Source organism: Saccopteryx bilineata, chromosome 1 (assembly GCF_036850765.1).
Source record: "Saccopteryx bilineata isolate mSacBil1 chromosome 1, mSacBil1_pri_phased_curated, whole genome shotgun sequence".
In the NCBI taxonomy this organism is placed as follows: domain Eukaryota; kingdom Metazoa; phylum Chordata; class Mammalia; order Chiroptera; family Emballonuridae; genus Saccopteryx; species Saccopteryx bilineata.
Window position 1 is genome coordinate 79,790,273 of NC_089490.1, and position 19,113 is coordinate 79,809,385.

The 19,113-nt window shown below is 48.0% G+C and overlaps 2 protein-coding genes across 4 annotated transcripts in view; both read left to right on the forward strand.

The window, feature by feature from the left end:
* The window catches only part of TTLL8 (tubulin tyrosine ligase like 8), a 36,898-nt gene extending 35,186 nt beyond the window's left edge, over window positions 1–1,712 (forward strand). The window contains exon 14 of the mRNA XM_066252588.1: window positions 1,529–1,712. Coding sequence (XP_066108685.1) covers window positions 1,529–1,712 — 184 coding nt within the window. The remainder of the gene's footprint in view (window positions 1–1,528) is intronic.
* Window positions 1,617–19,113, forward strand: LOC136323084 (zinc finger BED domain-containing protein 4-like). Of its 3 annotated transcripts, none has more exons than XR_010728913.1 (4): window positions 1,617–1,811; window positions 5,233–5,309; window positions 8,046–12,067; window positions 15,271–19,113. XR_010728913.1 is itself a non-coding variant. In XM_066254907.1 (4 exons), the coding sequence occupies exon 4, from the start codon at window positions 8,382–8,384 to the stop codon at window positions 11,877–11,879; it is 3,498 nt and encodes a 1,165-aa protein (XP_066111004.1). In that variant the 5' UTR covers window positions 1,617–1,811; window positions 5,233–5,309; window positions 7,329–7,556; window positions 8,046–8,381; the 3' UTR covers window positions 11,880–14,022. The 3 variants fall into 3 exon arrangements, 2 of the variants coding, with proteins under 2 accessions (XP_066111004.1, XP_066110997.1); XM_066254907.1 differs by lacking the exon at window positions 15,271–19,113 and adding an exon at window positions 7,329–7,556 and having other exon boundaries at window positions 8,046–14,022; XM_066254900.1 differs by lacking the exon at window positions 15,271–19,113 and having other exon boundaries at window positions 8,046–14,022.

The following is a 19,113-nucleotide window of genomic DNA, read 5'->3' on the forward strand; positions in this document are numbered from 1 at the left end:
AATAATGTTGTGTGAATGACTTCTTTTTTTTTTTTTTTTTTTTTCATTTTTCTGAAGCTGGAAACAGGGAGAGACAGTCAGACAGACTCCCGCATGCACCCGACCGGGATCCACCCGGCATGCCCACCAGGGGCAACGCTCTGCCCACCAGGGGGCGATGACCTGCCCATCCTGGGCGTCGCCATGTTGCGACCAGAGCCACTCTAGCGCCTGGGGCAGAGGCCACAGAGCCATCCCCAGCGCCCGGGCTATCTTTGCTCCAATGGAGCCTCGGCTGGGGGAGGGGAAGAGAGAGACAGAGAGGAAAGTGCGGTGGAGGGGTGGAGAAGCAAATGGGCGCTTCTCCTGTGTGCTCTGGCCAGAATCGAACCGGGGTCCTCCGCACGCTAGGCCGACGCTCTACCGCTGAGCCAACCGGCCAGGGCGACTTCTTAATCATTACATTTATATTTACAAAATGAACACACCTGTCATTTTCATACAAACTAAGATGTAATCCACAATCTGCATTAGGAAACTCTACATTACACGTACAGACTGCTTACATATACTGAAAGAGGGACCGAGTTTCATGTGGTCAGCACCTGCTGCCTCTGGGCCTTTCTACCCGAGGGGCTACTTGGAAGACACAGCCCGCTACCTCAAGGCCTCCCTGGTGCTAATCACCGCTGTATGAGGGTCTTTCTCCTTGGCTCCCACCAGAGTTAAGTTTTAATCCTAGTTCTACAGTGAACAAGGCTGCGCGTGGAAGCACCTTATCGCCTTAGATCTAAGGGCTTAAGTGCACTCAGCACGTGGCTGCAAAGCCTTCGGAGCCCCTGTGTAAGCAGCAGGACACTCGGCACCGCTTCTGGGTAAGCTGGCCTCGGACGCTGTGTTACGCAGCTGGGACAGGTCGCCCGCAAGTGGGCTCCAGCCCCCACGGCTAAGGTACAACATGTCCAGGCGCACTTGGTGTCGGGCCCACGATCGAAAAACGGGCAAATGGACCGCGATAGGCGCACCTGCACGCACCAAGCCCTACGCCTAACGGCGACATCAGGGGCTCAGGACCCTCCATTGATAGTGCGCCTGCACCGTCGGTCAGGCCGGGCACGGGTCCGAGTGCGAATTTGCCGGAGAACCTAGTCTGGAACGCGGGGCGGGTCCGAAGCATTGGGTCTGCGCCTGCATGATCGGTTCTCTCGGATCTGGCGGCGGGGCCAAAGTGAGAATGTGCATCTGAGTAGTCGAGGCTGACCAGCTAGGTCGGGGCCAAAAAAAATGAGGACTGCGTCTGCGTACTCGATCCTGTCCAGCTCGGGGGCGGGGCCAGAATGAGAATCTGAACCGAACCTGAGTAGTCGATCCGGACAAATGCAGGGCCAGGCCGAAGCAGTGGGACTGCGCCTGCGTGATTGGTCCTGCAGAGCCCGGGGGCGGGGCCAGAGTAAGAACTTGCACCTGACTAGTGGTGTCCGAACCAAAGCAGGGGCGGGACGAGCGCTCAGTCTGCGCCTGCGCAGTCCGCCCTGGGCCCTCTCTTCAGCAGCACCAGGAACCTCCCGCTCAGCGGGTCCCTGGGGCGAGAAGAGCCCGTGGGCACTGCGCCTGCGCGCTCCGGCCCCGCCCTCCGGCCCCGCCCCGCGCTGCGCGGGGCGGAGGGGCGCAGCGTCCGGCGGCGTCGCGGGCAGGCGGGCGGCCGCGGCGCCGGCGGTGGCAGGAGGGGCTGAGGGGGCAGACAAAGCCGCTGCTAATGAATGGGAGTGTGTCTGTCTCCGCCGTACGGGTCCTCAGCCGTCGGGACCCTGAGACCGAGCCCGACTCCCGAGGTGAGTGCGCCACCTGAGCTGGCTCTGCTTCAGCCGCGAGCTCGCGTCCGGGCCCGGCCGTCCTGTCACGCCGTCGGGCCCGGCCTGGGGTCGGGGTCGGCCCGGGGGTCGGGGCCGGGCGGGACAGTCTGCGCTGGGCAGGGAGCCGGGCTTAGGCCGGGGGCGGGCGGCCCCGATACTCTCTGCGCCTGGCCAGGGGTCGGGGTCGGGCGGACGCGGCGTCCCCGTGGTCTGGACCCCGCCCGCCGCCGACTGGGCCGCGGTGCCCGCAGCGCCGGCCTGCCCTCGGCCCTCGGCCCCGGCCCCGGCCCCGGCCCCGGCCCGGCCCCGGCCCGGCCCCGCTGACAGCTGGCGAGCGGCGGCCCGGACACTCAGCTGGCCGGACGACCGGCGCCGAGGCGCGTTATCCGGGCAGTGGGAGTTTGTGAACGAGGCAGCCGAAATGGTAAAGTTGGTGCGGTCCCGTCGCCGCCGCCGCGAGACTCGGACAACAGGGGCGTTAGGTGCGGACGGAAGGGCGCGGACCGGCGTATTCGCGCTGGTGCCCCCTGGGTGCCGCCGTGAGGGCGACCGCACATGGGTGTGCGCGCGGTGCGTATGGTTTCTGCGGGGTCCGGCGGGTCCGCGGGGACGAAAACCCCCGACCCGGGCGTTCTCGGCGCGGCTTGCAGGCCGGGCGGCTCGGCGGCTCTTCCCGCGGAGACAGGTGCCCAACGGCGTCCTCCGGGGACTCTGCCCGCCGCCGCCGCGAATCGCCTGGGACGTTGTGTGTTTAGGACGCGTCTCCGGGTGGAGTTGGTTTCCAGGGGCATTTCCAGGAAGAGCGATCAGGGGTCCTTGTTGAAATGTGCTAACAAGCGGGTGAGACCCTTCGTTGTCACTACGTGCTTTTGAAGCTTTTCTGTTACTGTATGTGTTCCTGGGTGTGACTATTCAAATTTTGTTGACAGAAATAGGATTCAAATCGCTAATCGTGATTTCGGATGTTTTTCCAGTTGCAGTTGCTCTTTTAGGCCCAAGTGAACTTAGAGTCCTCTGTCTTCTCTCCTCGTTTTGTGATCAACACCCCCATTGCTTAAGAGAGGTGCTACCCTGGCTCCCGTGCTACTTCGTGTTCCGGTGACTATGGGGAGACACTTGCATCCTGTGAAAGAGCCCCTGCCAATCTGAGCTCTTGGAGAAGCCCCTGTTGGCATTCTGGGGTTTGTAGAAAGGGGAAGTTATTTGTTTTGAAGTTAACTGTGATCAGATCAAGTACATAGTTTTCGAAAGTCACTTTAGACTGTAAGGAGGCCAGTTCCTACATAAAGCACGGGTGTCCTTGTGACTTATAATATTCAAGTGTTAATTGTTGATATTTATAACATGCTGATAAAATTAGACTAGGACGGATTTAATAGGAGATTTTTTTTTTTAAGTGCTAAGAATCAAGCATATTTCAATTGTGAATTAATTTTGGTTACTAACCAAAGTTCTCTTAGGAGAGGAAACTGCTTACAGGGAGTTTGACACATACTCTAGTTTCCACTGTGATGTCCGTGAGGAATGTGCTGTCTGTCATCCTTAGATTATAGGCATATACTGTATGTCACTATATACTGTATGTTTTCTCAGAAAAAGTTCTAGAACAGGTTAGAGAAATTCTGTGAATCTTCAGAAAGTTTCAAAGAATACAGTTCATCTCCTATATAGGAAGAAAGCTCATACTTTTAATCCGTTTGACAGGTGATTACTTGACAGCCCCCATCCATCCCCATGGCCTACACACAGTGTTCTGGTTAATCCCTGATGTGTTTGGAGGTGAACATTCTGCTGTGTTCTTCTTTAGTGCACTTGAAGAGGTTCCCAAGCCTCTCAGGCTGTGCAAAGAATATTCTCAACACCTTGGCAAAAGTAAATTATTAGGGTTGTTGACTGAACTCTGTGCAAAGCACTATGCAGTATTTACTCAGTGAAGTTAGTAAGTTGGTCCTCTCTATCTGGGGGCTCCACTTCTGTGGGCAGGTTGAAAATATTAGTGAAACAGTTACATGTTGCTGATATGTACTTTGTACTTAGGCCTGTGATGCTGCATGTGTGTCTGTACTGAACACATACAATTTTTCCTTGTCACTGTTCCCTAAACACTACTGTGTAACTACTATTTATATCAATTAGGTATTATAAGGAATCTATAGATGATTTAAAGTTTACAGCGAGTCTACATAAGTTATATGCAAATACAGTTGACTCTTGAGCAACAGGGCTTTGAACTGGGAGGGTCCACTTATACATGGAATTTTTTTTTTTTTGGTATTTTTAAAAATTATTTTTATTTATTTATTTATTTATTTTTAATTTTTCTGAAGTTGGAAAACAGGGAGGCAGTCAGACTCCCGCATGCGCCAGACCGGGATCCACCCGGCATGCCCACCAGGGGGCGATGCTCTGTCCATCTGGGACACCGCTCTATTGCAACCAGAGCCATTCTAGCGCCTGAGGCAGAGGCCACAGAGCCATCCTCAGCACCTGGGCCAACTTTGCTCCAGGAGTCTTGGCTGCGGGAGGGGAAGAGAGAAACAGAGAGGAAGGAGAGGGGGAGGGTGGAGAAGCAGATGGGCGCCTTTCCTGTGTGTCCTGGCCAGGAATCTAACCCCGGACTCCTGCACACCAGGCCAATGCTCTACCACTGAGCCAACCGGCCAGGGCTTTTTTTGGTATTTTTTTTGAAGTGGGAAGTAGGAAGGCAGAGAGACTCCCGCAGGTGCCCCACCAGAATCCACCCATAGGCCCACCAGGGGGCGATGCTCTGCCCATCTGGGGCGTCACTCTGTCACAACCAGAGTCATTCTGGCGCCTGAGGCAGGGGCCATGGAGGCATCCTGAGTGCCTGAGCCAACTTTTGCTCCAGTGGAGCCTTGGCTGCAGGAGGGGAAGAGACAGACAGAAAAGTAGGGGGGAAGGGTGGAGAAGCAGATGGGCGCTTCTCCTGTGCCCTAGCCAGGAATCGAACCTGGGACTACCACATGCTGGGCCGATGCTCTACCACTAAGGTAGCCAGCTGGCCAGGGCGGATTTTTTTTTTTTAAATAAATACTGTAAATGTACTTTCTCTTATAATTATCTTAGTATTTTCTCTTCGCTGTGTAAGAATACAATGTATAAATACACAGGCAAAGTTTGTGTTAGTGGGTTGCTTATATTACTGGTAAGGCTTCCCGTGGGCTACTAGTAGTTAATATGGCAGAGTCAAAACTTACAATTTTTTACTGTGTGGAGGCAGGGTGTCCCTAACCCTGCATTGTTCAAGGATGAACTGTACTACCGCCCTTTATATAATATAAGGGACTTAAGCATCTGTGGATTTTGGCATCCAAGGTAAGTCCTGGAACCTGTGCCAGGTGGACACTGTGAGATGACTGTGTGTGTATCTCTGTTTCAGAGCCCTGTCCTGTGCAGCATTTGGAGAGTGACCAGACAGGGACATGAGCTTCTGGAGCATGAAGAACAGTGATCATGGTCAGTGCTGTCCTTTTCTTTACTTTGTACCTGATGTTTTTTTCTTGGCCCAGCTTCAGCCCCTCAGTTCAGTTTCTTTCTCGCTTGGCATGATGATTGCCTTGCAAGGGGACTAAAGGGGACGAGTGACCATTAAAAGAGACCAGGGCTTCTTGACAGGCTTGCTTGTCATTGGACAAGAACAGGTAAGTCTGGGACATGCTGGTGTACCAGAGAGCAAGGAGCCATTGAGAGTGTGCTAGAGTTCTGTCAGGAGCCAACTTGTACAGGCTCCCACTATTCAAAAATGAGACATTTTGAACATAAAAAGCCTGTAGTCACATTAAAACTCATCCAATATGTTCAAGTCTGTGAATTCGTAATACCAAAGTAAATCAATTGGACACCTTTGGATGATGATAGAAAAATGATACGTTATTTTGAAAATTGATAGTTTTTATCCTTGAAATAATATTTTACTTTATTTCTAATATTTTCCTAGGATCCATAATATCATTTCAGTGTTTTTCTATCATGATTTATGTTGTCCTTTTGTAATATCTTTTAATATCATTAGCTTCTTTTGAAATAAGTGACAGTTTTTATTTAATTTGAGGTTATAGTTTTTTTGTGTGCTTTCATTATCTATATATATTTTTCTTATTCTTTATTGTTTTTTCTCATCTTTTTGTGAGATTTGACTTTAATTTTTTTCTGCTGCTTCTTGTGTTCACCAACCTAGAAGTTCCCCAAACCCTCTACATTTGGGATTTTTATGGAGGCTTTACCACATCGGCACGACCAGTTGTTACTCAGTTTTCAGCCCATCTCCCCTCCCCGAAGGATGAGGAAGGGTGTACGGTGCTAGGTCCAAGCTTCTAATCATGGCTTCATTTTTCCAGTGCTGAGTCCCCATTCAAGAGATACCCAGTGTTGCCTCATTAGAACCAGAGATCCTTCCATCATTCAAGAGCTCTGTGTCAGGAACTGGTGTCAAAGACCAAATATTAGCAGGAACTGGGGGCAGAGATTCATAGATATATATTATATATGTCATATTAATTCACATTAGCTGTAATTGACATGTAATAAGTTACACAGTTTGGTAAATAAATATACACGTACTCATGCATTTGTGTCATGTTTCTATATGTAAACAACTGATGTCAACATTTGGGACAAGCTGGAGTCCCAAGGCGCTTGGGCTGCCCAGCAGCTGCTATGCTAGTGAATGAAGTTGGGCAGCCTGTATTCCTCAGTGTGTCTGGGCCCAGACCCTGTGGCTGGCACTGCTTCTTGCACCAGGTGTTCATCCCTGGGAATCTAGTGCCCTTCAGTGGCCACATCCGAACCATGCTGGCCCTGGATGGGCATTAGGTGGCAAGGATGCTGAGTCTGCATTCTGCATGGCTGCTGGAGGCACGGAGAGAGTCTGCAGTCAGCCTCTCGCCATCTGCTGGGCCTGAGGCAGGTACTTTGTTTGAGCCCATGCCTATCCTCTGCATGGGCCACCTGAATGCAGACCCCAGCACAGCCACCCTGGCAACTGCCATCTGCTCCAGGAGAGCATAGCCTTGTCCTTGGCCTGGCCGAACCTCCCAGCTGGGCAGGGCCCCCATGCACCTGGGGCAGCTCAGGGTGGTGAGGAACCTGGCCCTCCTCCCAGTGCAGGGCCTGTCCTGACCTCCTGACCTTCCACAACCTTCTTTCCTCCCACAGCCGAGAACTGCCCTCTCCTTATTTTTTGATCTGTCCTCTGATGGGATTTTATTTGGAGGCTGGCTGAGCTAAGGGTCAGAAATCTGCCTTTTGTCCCCACCTCATGGCATTCTGGTTTTGGCTTATGTATAGTTTTGAGTCTTTTCTATTCTGGTTGTATCTCTATTCCCCTGCTGAATGTTGTATCAAAAATAAATAAATGTTTTGTAGGTTATATAGAGTCTAGTTTTATTATCATAACAGGCATGCGCTTTCTTGTATTTGTGCTTCAAAGTTGCCAAGAACGGGTTTTTGTTGCTTTTTTATACTTTTTTTATTCAGTGCTCCGCTCCTGCCTCACCTCTTCATCACCCCATGTGCCTCAGCTCACCGCTGTGCGGCCCATACCGGCTCCTGTCCCACGTGTTCGGTTTGCTCCCACATGCCTTTAGAACATCATGTGTCCTGGTCTGCTGGTGGGCACGGTGGAGATCTTAGTTCTTGAGGATGAATAGACCATGCAGGCTGGACGCTGCTTGCCTCTCGCAGGACTGACCTTCGTTCTTGAATGTAGGACCTCATTTTCTATACGACATTCAGTGTTTAGTCTGTGAATTGGTTATTTCAGAGGTTACCTGCAGGCTTGTCACTTTCTATTTTATGTGTCAGTTCTTATAGCAAAGTGGAATGAAATGGATTTCAGGGAGTTCAACTTGCTGATTGCAGCATTATAAGTGCCTCTGGTACACTCTGGTGGGAGGGTATCAATTCTAGACGACACTGACCCCTGTATACCATTGTAGGGCTTTTCCATGTTCCCCAATCCTTTATTAATAGGCCATTTGAATTTAAACTTCTATCTTTATTTTTTCACTGATTTTGCAGTTTTAGGGTATCTTCATTTTGTTAATAGGTTGTAAAAAACTCTAGGAACAAGCTTTTTATTTTGACTTACCATTATGGAATTTTAATCTGTGCATATTGAGGCTAAGTCCCTGGCACTAAAGGTTTGTAATGTGTAATTCAGTTAAGAGTTTTACCCAATTTCATCTGTTGTAGGTAATACAGAAGGACCACCGAGATGGCAGCAATCCTGTTTCCAAGACAACGAGCAGGTCCACATGGTGTGAATTTATGGCTCCACCACGAAGTACATTGTAGAACTCCTGGAAAGCAATGGTTTATACATTGAGATGACATATTCATGAGTTACACGTTCCGTTTATCAGTGAGGTTTGTGATTGGCTGTATTCATAAACATCCCAAAAGATAGAATCATTTTTAAAACACTGAAGATAAAGTACATTTGGGGGCACAGATGAGCGTTTGGATCATTTTTTTTTACCAATCTGTGATATCAACATGGTGGTACAGCCAGAATAGTTATGGTCAGTCATGGAGAATGATCAGGACACCCATCCCAAAAGAGATGGTGCTTTTGTTTCTGACAAAATAAATTTTAAAATAGAAAAGGAAGATGATGGAATTTCGAATCACAGTTTGGAAAGAATGGACTTTAAAATTGAACATGAGGACAGGAAGGCAGCCGACAGTGGTGACGAACTGGCAGAGATTGGAGAAGTGAGCTATAGCTGTAGACCCCCAGGAAAGTGTTTTCCCTCCGACCACGAGGACGACTACGGGGCTCTGTTCTCCCAGTACAGCAGCACGTTATACGATGTTGCCATGGAGGCTGTGACACAGAGCCTCCTGTCCAGCCGCAACATGAGCTCCAGGAAGAAGTCCCCAGCCTGGAAGCATTTCTTCATCTCTCCTCGGGACAGCACGAAGGCGGTGTGTGTGTACTGCATGAAGGAGTTCAGCCGCGGCAAGAACGAAAAGGACTTGAGCACCAGCTGTCTCATGCGGCACGTGAGGAGGGCGCACCCCACGGCGCTCATCCAGGAAGATGGCAGTGTGTCTGCCTTGGCCTCCCGCACCCCCTCTGCATTGCTGCTCCCACCACAGCCAGCACACGTTGGAGACCTAGACACCAGAATGTCACCCATCAAACTTGTCCAGAAAATGGTCCCTAAGATCTCATCTCCTGATCAGGTGGTGCTGGAAGAATCTGTGTCTGTCGTGTCTTCTGAAATCTCCGACGTGTCCATCTCTGAGAAGTACAGCCAGGAAGATGCCCTGGTGGGGCCATCCCCACCCACCCCTGTACCCCAGTATGATGACTCTGTGGAGAGTGGGCCAGAAAAGAGCCTCCCACTTCCCAAGAGCACCTCCGGGTCCCGAAGGTGGTCTGCGGTCTGGAAGCACTTCTACCTGTCACCTCTGGACAGTTCCAAGGCCGTCTGCATTCACTGCATGAATGAGTTCAGCAGAGGGAAGAACGGGAAAGACCTGGGCACCAGCTGCCTCATCAGGCACATGTGGCGGGCACACCGTGCCATCGTGCTGCAGGAGAAGGCTCGGGGTGCGAGCATGCCGCCCCACTACTCTGCGCCCCCCACTCTGCTGTCTATCCTCCCACCTCCCGAAGGAGATCCAAGCTCCATGTCCTCATCGCCAGGAAAGCTGGTCCAAGAGTCTGCCTCGGCATCCTCCTCCCCAGATCAGCTGATTGAGGACCTGCAGGTGTGTCTGAACCCTGAGGATACACTGAGGGAAGATGCATCGGTGCTGTCGTCTTTTGATGACACCTCAGTGGCGTCGTCTCCTGAAAAGCAGCAAGGTTATGGGTCGAACCCTCACGTGTTTGAGTCTGGTGCTGTATTCCAACAGAATAAAAAGGTGATGAAGAGACTGAAGTCAGAAGTTTGGCATCACTTTTCGCTAGCCCCTATGGACAGTCTGAAGGCGATGTGCAGACATTGCGGTTGTGTCATCAGTCGTGGGAAGAAGGGTGATGTGGGCACTAGTTGTCTGATGAGACATCTCTACAGACGCCACCCGGAAGTTGTTGGGAACCAAAAGGGCTTCCTGGGGTCCAGTTTGGCAAATTCTCCGTATGCCACCTTGGCTTCTGCAGAAAGTTCCTCCTCCAAGTTAACTGACCTGCCAACAGTGGTCACAAAAAATCCAGTACTATTCCCCGTTCACAGCAAAAAGACCTCCAAGTTGTGGAATCATTTTTCCGTCTGTTCTGCAGACCCCACGAAAGTTGTGTGCTTACACTGTGGTCGGACGATAAGCAGGGGGAAGAAGCCAACTAACTTGGGCACCAGTTGTCTTCTGAGGCACTTACAGAGGTTCCACGGCAGCGTGCTGAAGACCGATGTCCCCAAAACCACGCTGCCCTCTCCTCCGGGCATCCATGTGCCCCTGAGTACAGAATTGTCAGGAGCTTCTTCCTTTGATGACACCGATGAGAAGTTTTATGATTCTCATCCAGTTGCCAAAAAGATAACAAGTCTCATAGCTGAAATGATTGCACTTGATCTTCAACCATATTCTTTTGTAGACAATGTTGGCTTTAACAGGCTGCTCGAATACTTGAAACCTCAGTACTCTTTGCCCTCCCCTTCCTACTTCTCCAGGACAGCTATCCCAGGAATGTACGATAATGTGAAACAGATCATTCTGTCACACCTTAAGGAGGCTGAGAGTGGCGTGGTCCACTTCACGTCTGCAATATGGATGAGTAACCAGACCCGGGAGTACCTGACCCTCACCGCTCACTGGGTCACCTTTGAGTCGTCAGTCCGGCCGCACTGTGAGGACTACCACTGTTCAGCACTGTTGGACGTGTCCCAGATTGACTGCGACTATAGTGGGAACAGCATTCAGAAGCAGCTGGAATGTTGGTGGGAGGCCTGGGTGACATCCACTGGCCTCCAGGTTGGCATTACGGTGACTGATAATCCCAGCATAGGAAAGACGCTGAATGAAGGGGAGTACTCCAGCGTGCAGTGCTTCAGTCACACGGTGAATCTCATTGTCACTGAGGCCATTAAAAGCCAGAGAATGGTCCAGAATTTACTCAGCATTGCTCGGAAGATATGTGAGCGGGTTCTTCGCTCACACAAAGCAAAAGAGAAACTGGCCGAGCTGCAGAAGGAGTATGAACTGCCACCACACCATCTTATTCAGGACGTGCCGTCCAAATGGAACACATCATTTCACATGCTTGAACGGCTCATTGAACAGAAGAGGGCAATTAATGAGATGTCCATTGAGTGTAATTTCAGAGAACTGATTAGTTGTGACCAGTGGGAGGTCATGCAGTCCGTGTGTCACGCGCTGAAGCCCTTTGATGCTGCGAGTCGTGAGATGAGCAGCCACATGTCCACCCTTAGCCAGGTCATCCCCATGATCCACATCCTGAACAGAAAGATTGAGATGCTGTTTGAGGAGACGATGGGCATCGACACCATGCTGAAATCTCTGAAGGAAGCCATGGTGAGCCGATTGTCCGCCACCCTCCACGACCCCAGGTACATCTTTGCTACACTGTTGGACCCTCGTTACAAAGCCTCCCTGTTCTCCGAGGAGGAGGCGGAGCAGTACAAGCAGGATTTAATCAGGGAACTAGAAATGCTGAATTCTACCTCTGTCTCCTATGGGTGTGATCCAGTCTCCCCATCAAGAGACTCTGATGGGGATGAGAGCCTGTGGTCCCTTATGGCCAAGATAAAAAAGAAAGACCCTAGAAAAAAGACAAAGATGCCTGAGGCCATGGTGCTCGCATACCTGGAGGAGGAGGTGCTTGAACACAGCTGTGACCCGCTCACCTACTGGAACCTAAAGAAGTCGGCCTGGCCGGGCCTCTCAGCCTTAGCTGTCAGGTTTCTGGGCTGTCCCCCAAGTATCATCCCTTCAGAAAGGCTGTTCAGCACACCCACCGAGAACGGTAGCTTTGGCCAGTCCAGGCTCATGATGGAACATTTTGAAAAACTTATCTTTTTGAAAGTGAATCTTCCGTTAATATACTTTCAGTATTGACATCACAATGGAGCCACCAGGTGAAAGATGTTGCTCACGAGGCACCAGCTATTTGTCAGGAGCTGGTGGCTTGCTCCTCTCGGGGCCAAGGATGACAACAGACCAGGCACTCTCAGGTTCACGCTGAGTTTCTCTTCCAGTCTCACCGTATTGTCTACATGTGCCTTACTCCTAGTCCTTCAGGCCAGGTACCATGGTGCATTTCTTAAGAAGCCACTAGAAATAGGCTGTCCTATCAATTATGAAATATGATGATATGGTTATAATCCGTAACTGTAAAGTTTTTTAAAGCTGGAGGTTAGTTAGTTGTTTTTCTAGAATGACAGAGAAGATGTAAACAAGTTTATTCTGTAGGTGTTTTACTCAATTATGTAAAAACCACAAATCAGGTACTGTGTTTTAGTTAAAAACTGCTTTAATTGCAACAAAGCAGCTTTTATGGCTGTCCAATAAAATCTGTAAATAGGAGGTGGAGTTGAAGCCATCCTGACCAAGCAGTTTTCAACTGCAGCTCTAACGTTTGTGAGGAGTCAGAAAATAATCTATTTTGGAAGGTAACTTCACTACGACAGAGATGTGGCATTTGAAGACTAAACTTAGAGGTACCATGGACTGTCACCTACATGGTTGGTAGGACAACTCCCTGATGTTTTGTTTGTGTTCAGGTTTCACGTGGTCAGTTAACTCGCAGTAGTCCTGACTGTTTATAATGAGCTCCTTGCTACCTGTGGTCCAGCAGGTTTGCAGCACAATACGTTTACAGCAGTTTGGTGATTGAACTCCACGCCTCTGACTTAGTGTCTCTACACATTGAAACTGTCTTTTGAAATTTGTGTAGTGACCCCCAATTTGATCAAATCACACATAAAATACTTTTTAGAAGAGGTGGCTTAATAACAGGGAAGAAGATTGTTATTTTACCCTTGTAAGAATAGCCTTAGGTGTTTGGATTTTTTTTATACTAGGGAAGACTCAGCCATCACGGGTAATTTAGAATCCCAAGGACATCACAGTGAAGTGTCAGTTGTCAGATTCTTTTAATAATAATATGTCTTCAGAGTTTTTGCTTCAACATCTAGGAAAGTGTTAATATTCTATTTGATACTATTTAAATATGCTTAATGAAAGAAGTCACTCATTGCTATGACCTTTAGAAAAGTTTTGTCAAAATACTGGATCTGTTATGAATATATTTTTTAAATTTATTGATTTTAGAAAGAGAGGGAGAGAGAAAAAGAGAGAGGAACATTGATTTGTTGTTCCACTTATCTATGCATTTATTGGTTGATTCTTATATGTGCCCTGACCGAACCCTCAACCTTTGCATATCAGGACGATGCTCTAACCAACTGAGCTATCCAGCCGGGGCCAGTACTGTATTATTAATCTGATTTTGCATTGAGTATGTTTTAGTGTATTTATAAATGGTGAACTCAGTTTCTGAAATTAAACTTTTTATTTGCAATTTTCTGTTGGCAACACTTTTTCTTAGGATGATAAAATAGTCATTGTCTTCATCTGCTAATATAGATAGAAACTGCATTCATGCAGCCTTTGGATTTTCTTCTTTTAAATTTTTATGTATTAATTTTAGAGAGAGGAAAAGAGAGAGAGAAACATGACTTGTTGTTCCACTTATGCATTCATTGGTTTATTCTTGTACATGCCCTGACCAGATATCAGACCCGCAACCTTGGCATATTGAGACAATGCTCTAACCTACTGAGATACTGAACCAGGGCTGCAGCCTTTGAATTTTTCCCTTAGTTCCCAGTAGGATGCAGGAGAGGTGATGTGTTCTTACCACAGCATTTCTCACAGTGGTGCTCACTTGTATTCAGAGTGAGCGCTATGCCATATGTGTTGCCCGAACAGAAGAGCCCATGGGCAACCTCACAGTTGCCTTGGCCATGTAATTTCTCAACTGGGTTGCTGTGTGCATGTTCCAGAGACCAGCCCCTCCAGATGCCCAGGGAACACCAATTGGGGAACACACTAGTGAATCAAGCTGACATGGTTTTCCCATGACTTACATGAGAGTCCCTATAAATGTGTGCTCAAGGCAATAACACGGGTCAAGACTTCACCAGGTTGCAATTCAGGCCATCATCAGTCTTCCCTGTGTTGAGTCTAACCAGGTCCAGGAAGTGACTGACTCCAAGTGGCGAGAGTAGATGTAGAGATTTGGTGTTGGGCCCACGGCTAGTCTGAAGGGAGACACCCTTGGCTTTTTATCTGGGGCCGGTAGCTGTCCTGCCTCACAAGATGAGGACAGCTATGAGTGGCCTTCTGGCTGGGGGCTCTGGGGTCTCACCTGAGTGCCCAGCTGGACTTGAGATGGGGAATGTGTCCTTGACAGGTCCATACATCTGGTGCTGGGCTGATGCTCTAAATCATTCAGGTTTCTAAACCATTCATCTGCCTCCAGTTCACCAGTTATAAACTGGGGCTCCCTGTCCTTTGGGGTTCTGCTGGCCATATAAGGCTCTGTGCGTTTTCACACAGATGTGGTGGTCACCCAGCTCATGTCAGAGACAAGTGTTGATGTACTTTCCTACTTCTCTGTGTTTATGCTTCAAGGGTTATATTTAGGTTTACACAATAGGGGAGGGTTCATCATGTTAAGGACAGTGAGCTGTGGGAGAGTAGTGTGGCCCAGGACTCAGCCAGTTTGATCCCTCCTGGAGCTCTGCTGCTCCTTGTCCTTGACACCAGCACAGGCTGGGATTGGCCCCAATGAAGGCCTCCTGGGCCCCACACTCACCAGTTTGGTTCTGTTCCCAACAGAACAGTACTTGTGCTATCCTTTTGTGGTGCCTGGGCAGTCCTGGTCAAGGCAGCTGGGCTGCAGAGGAGTTGGGGGCTCCCATGCCACCAGCTCTCTTACTTTGTTGGGGGGCTCTGTTTGGGATAAGAATTGGGCAATTCCTGCTCAGCTGTGTCAGTACCAAACTTCAGCCTTGCATGTCTGAGAGTTCTATTTTGAAAGTCAGTATCCCAAGGATTGGGGTACTGAGCTTCATGGCTTTCCCCCTAAAGCAGATCAGCACAGAGTTCCTGGCAGAGTGTCCAGTTGTCCTTAATCCTTTCTGCTGGCCCAGAGTATGGTTAGAGTGGAGCCAACTGTCTTGACTGGTCTCACCGCACCCTTGGGGCCGTCTGCCAGGTACCTGTTTGCTAGGTGTGGTTTACTCTGTATGCTGTCTATACCAGTGTGTTTTAACTGCCCATCTGCAGACCAGCTGTCAGAAATTTTGTGCCGGTCCATTAAAGAGTTAACCACCCTGGTGCTGTATGAAGATTATAGAACTAGTGATCTTAGTTGAATTCACTTATGCTCAGGGTGATTTCTGCCTTAGCAGTCCCTGAAATAATTCTTCTATTTTCACAGGTCCCCAAGTGTAAGAAGGTTGAAAACCACTGGTATATACTGCCCTTGAACTGTGGGGCAGCCCTGACTGATTGTCACAATACTAGACCCATGAGCTGCATGTTTACTCTAGGACCCTTTCCAAGACAAGTTTGCTGGCCCTGGTCTACTCTACCTTTCTGTTCCATTTCTCCTGTTCGGTCACAGGCTCTTGTGTCATGGGTGAGACACGCTGTCGTAGTCACGTATGAAAGGGGATTGCAGACATCAACAGAAATCCAGGCTCACATCACTGGGCAGAGAACACGGCCCGAGGGATGGACCTTAAGTGACAGGCATGAAGCGGTTCTTCGTTCCTCATACATTTGCTCTTGTTGATTACTGAAGCAGGCCCTGTGAGCACTGTGAAACAGTCAACTGTCCTCACGCTGCTGACAGTCCTGCAAGAAGAAATAGGACCGATGCTGACAGCTGTACGGTGCTGCTCATCGCTGGTCCTGACACCAATGTTTGCCTGACAGAGGGTTGCTGGGTGCAACTAGAAATTGTATCTGCTCTTGGCCGTCCCCCCATAACTTGTTCAGACCCGAGTGCCTAGCTGTTCATTTCCTAGCTATAGGTGACATTTGGGGCAGGTGTCTTCATTCTTCTGATCACTCATAATAAAAAGAAAGCCCTTTGTGTCAGCCTCAGGAAGTGTCTCATTTCAGTGACCGAATCCTGTTTTATGTTAATAAAATGCTGGAATTCACTTCCAGTTAAATTTTTCTTCTTCTTTTGAAGCAGCATCAGGCCAACAATTGTTGGGGACAGAGAAAAGATAGTTTTATTAAAAAGAACTTTTTGAAGACGTCAAGGAGCACCCAACAATTTGAGGAAGTGCAATACTAGTGAGGAGACACTTGCATGAACCCAAGTCCTGTATTCACAACTCTACCTCTAGAGACATTGGCTGGTGTGCCGAAGTGGCAGGCAGAGCAGGCAGCAGTGACATTGGTCTGGGGAAACCCACAGTTAACATCAATGAGGACTCCAAGAGCTGAGGTCTTGGGGAAGAGGGGACCTCAAGAGGGATTTACTCAGGTACAGATGCCAGTCCCTGCTAGGTGCTTGTGTACAGGGTGAGATGCTGAGAAGTTAAGTGTACACCCTGTGCAGGCAGCTGTCCAGACTCCAGTGCCTGCCAGCAGGAGGACCCTATGTTTCCAGCCGCAACCTCTGAAGGACAAATGTGTGTCATCTCTACCTTGAGTGCATAATAGTGCCCTACCCTATTCCATCTTTCTGCCCAAAGGAAAATTAAATTTTTTTTTTGTGAAAAGACCCAGAGCCTCTACAACTTTATCTACATATATTTTGACTCTTAGTAAGAAGTTATCCAACTCTAAAAGTAGGACCAGAGACTGAAAGTAAGAGAATGGACAACCGAAACAGACACACAGGAGAATACCAATTTTCAGGCATGGATGCTAATTGTGGTCAATGCATTCAAGAAAATCGATAGGTAGAGTGTGTCACTGGAGAGTAAGAATCTATAAACACATTCTAAAACTGAAAAATCAAATAACCAATTAAGAATTCAATAGATGGACCTAATATAAAGTTGAATGAGAAGATTGCTGGATGGAAAGCCAGATCAGGAGCAAACCTCTGACTCAAGTGCAGAGAGCAGGTGGCGTGTGACAGTGGGAGGTGACAGGTCCCAGGAGTCCTAGAGGAAGAGGATGTGCACAGGCAAGACCTGAAGGAGATAGTGGGTTTCTGAGGGATTTCCCAAATTGACAGTGGGTGAAGCCACAGATGTCAGAATGTCAGAGTATATTAAAAATGACACACAAACCCTGGCCAGATAGCTTGGTTGGTTAGAGCCTCATCTGGAAGTGCAGAAGTTGCTGGTTCAATCCCTGGTCAGGGCATATACAGGAACAGATCCATGTTCCTGTTTCTCTCTCTCCCCCATTCTTCTCTCAAAAATCAATAAAATAAACATTTTAAAATGACACGCAACAACCTACACCTAGGCACATCACAGTAAAGTTCTGAAAACCAAAGACGAGACATCTAAAAGCAGAGGAAAAATAGACACCTCAGAGGAACAACTCAACTAGCAGCTTACTCTTTTTTTCTTAACAGAAACAATTGCAGTTATGACAATGCAACGGCATCTATAACGCCAACCCAGATTCACATGCCTCACAATGATACCTCAAAAATGAGGGTGAAATGACATTTTCGGACAAAAGGAAACTGATTGGATTTGTCACCAGTAGACCTTCCTTGAAATACCTCCTTTAGGGCATTTTTCAGGCAAAAGATAGATATGTAATGACGCCAGAGGAATGAGGGACATTTCTGGGAAGGGTAAGAAATGGGGAATCAGAATGAGTATTGGCTATTTGAGATGGTGGTATCATTTAGGGTAGACTGAGATCTATACAATAGGCAGGACAGGGTGGCAAGCAAAGGCTGACTGGATCCTTGTGCCGTAACTAGGAATTCTGAAGGATACTGAAGGCTGTAGCTACCAGGGGAAGACTTGGAGGGTGAATTTGCAGTTAATTTTGCTCAATCTGAGCTCTTAGCAGAGTAGCAGCTTCCAATCCCCCACAGCCAGCCAAGCAGCTGTGCATGTATTCCTAGAGCAGCTCTTACACAGTCGTGTGTGGGAACAGGGTTGTCTAAAAGGCCCTTGCCCTTAAAGTGCCTGGGATCTATGCTAATTGCTACTTCTGATTACAGAGGTGCAGACAAGGTCATGGACAGTCATGTTGCTGCCCCTTCCTCCACTGAAGTGACTTTCAGTGTATTTTAAATGTCAGCACCCTTCTCCCCACTGCTACTCCCCACCTCTGCTGACCCCTTTTTCCCTGTCAGCAGCCAGACATTCAAAACTAACTGCATATATGGGGAATGGTAGACAGTGATGTGAATGCCCATGTTCAGACACTGAGAGGACAAATTTATGTCTCAGGCTGATCCATGACACAGAGCCAGCCCACAATAATAATATAAAATGTAGTAACAAAAAACAACCACCTTTGGGGAAGAGGTAGAGTCTGATTTTCATACTACAGAGTTACTACATTCAAATGTTCATTTTCAACAAATAATCCCAAGACATACAAAGAAACAGGAAAGTATGGCCCATTCAAAGAACAAATAAACAGCAACTGTTCCTGAGAAACACCTGATGATGGGTCTACTAGACAAAGACTTTAAAACCACTGTCTTAAAGATGCTTAAAGAGAACTAAAGGATAATCTGGAGAAACTGATAGAAATGATGTGTAAAGAAAATGAAAATACCAATAAAAACAGAAAAACTAAAAAGAAACCAAAAAGAAATGTGGAGCTTAAAAGAATTGTAATGGAAAATCCACTAGAGGGAATCAAAGGCAGATTCAAACAGAAGAAAGATTCATCAAACTTGAAGATAGAACCATTGACATTGTTGAGTCTGAAAAACAGAAAAAAGATTAAAGGAAAGTGATCACCGCTTACAGGACCTATGGGAAATCAATAAGTGAATTGACATACAGATTATGGGAGTCCCAGAAGGAGAAGGTAGAAAGAAAGGGACAGAGAGAAATTGTGAACATACAAAGACTAAAAACTTTCCAAATTTGAAGAAATACATTAATAAAAATATCCAAGGAGCTCAATGAACATTAAGTAAGATGAACTCCAAAAGACTCACATTGAGACATTATATAATCGAATTGTCCAAAGACAGAATCTGGAAGTCATCAAGAGAAGTGACTTGTCAAATAAATACAAGGAATCATCAGTAAGATCAGATTTCTCGCCAAAAACCTTGGAGACCAGGAGACAGTGGGCAAATATGTTCCAAAGTGCTAAAAGAAAG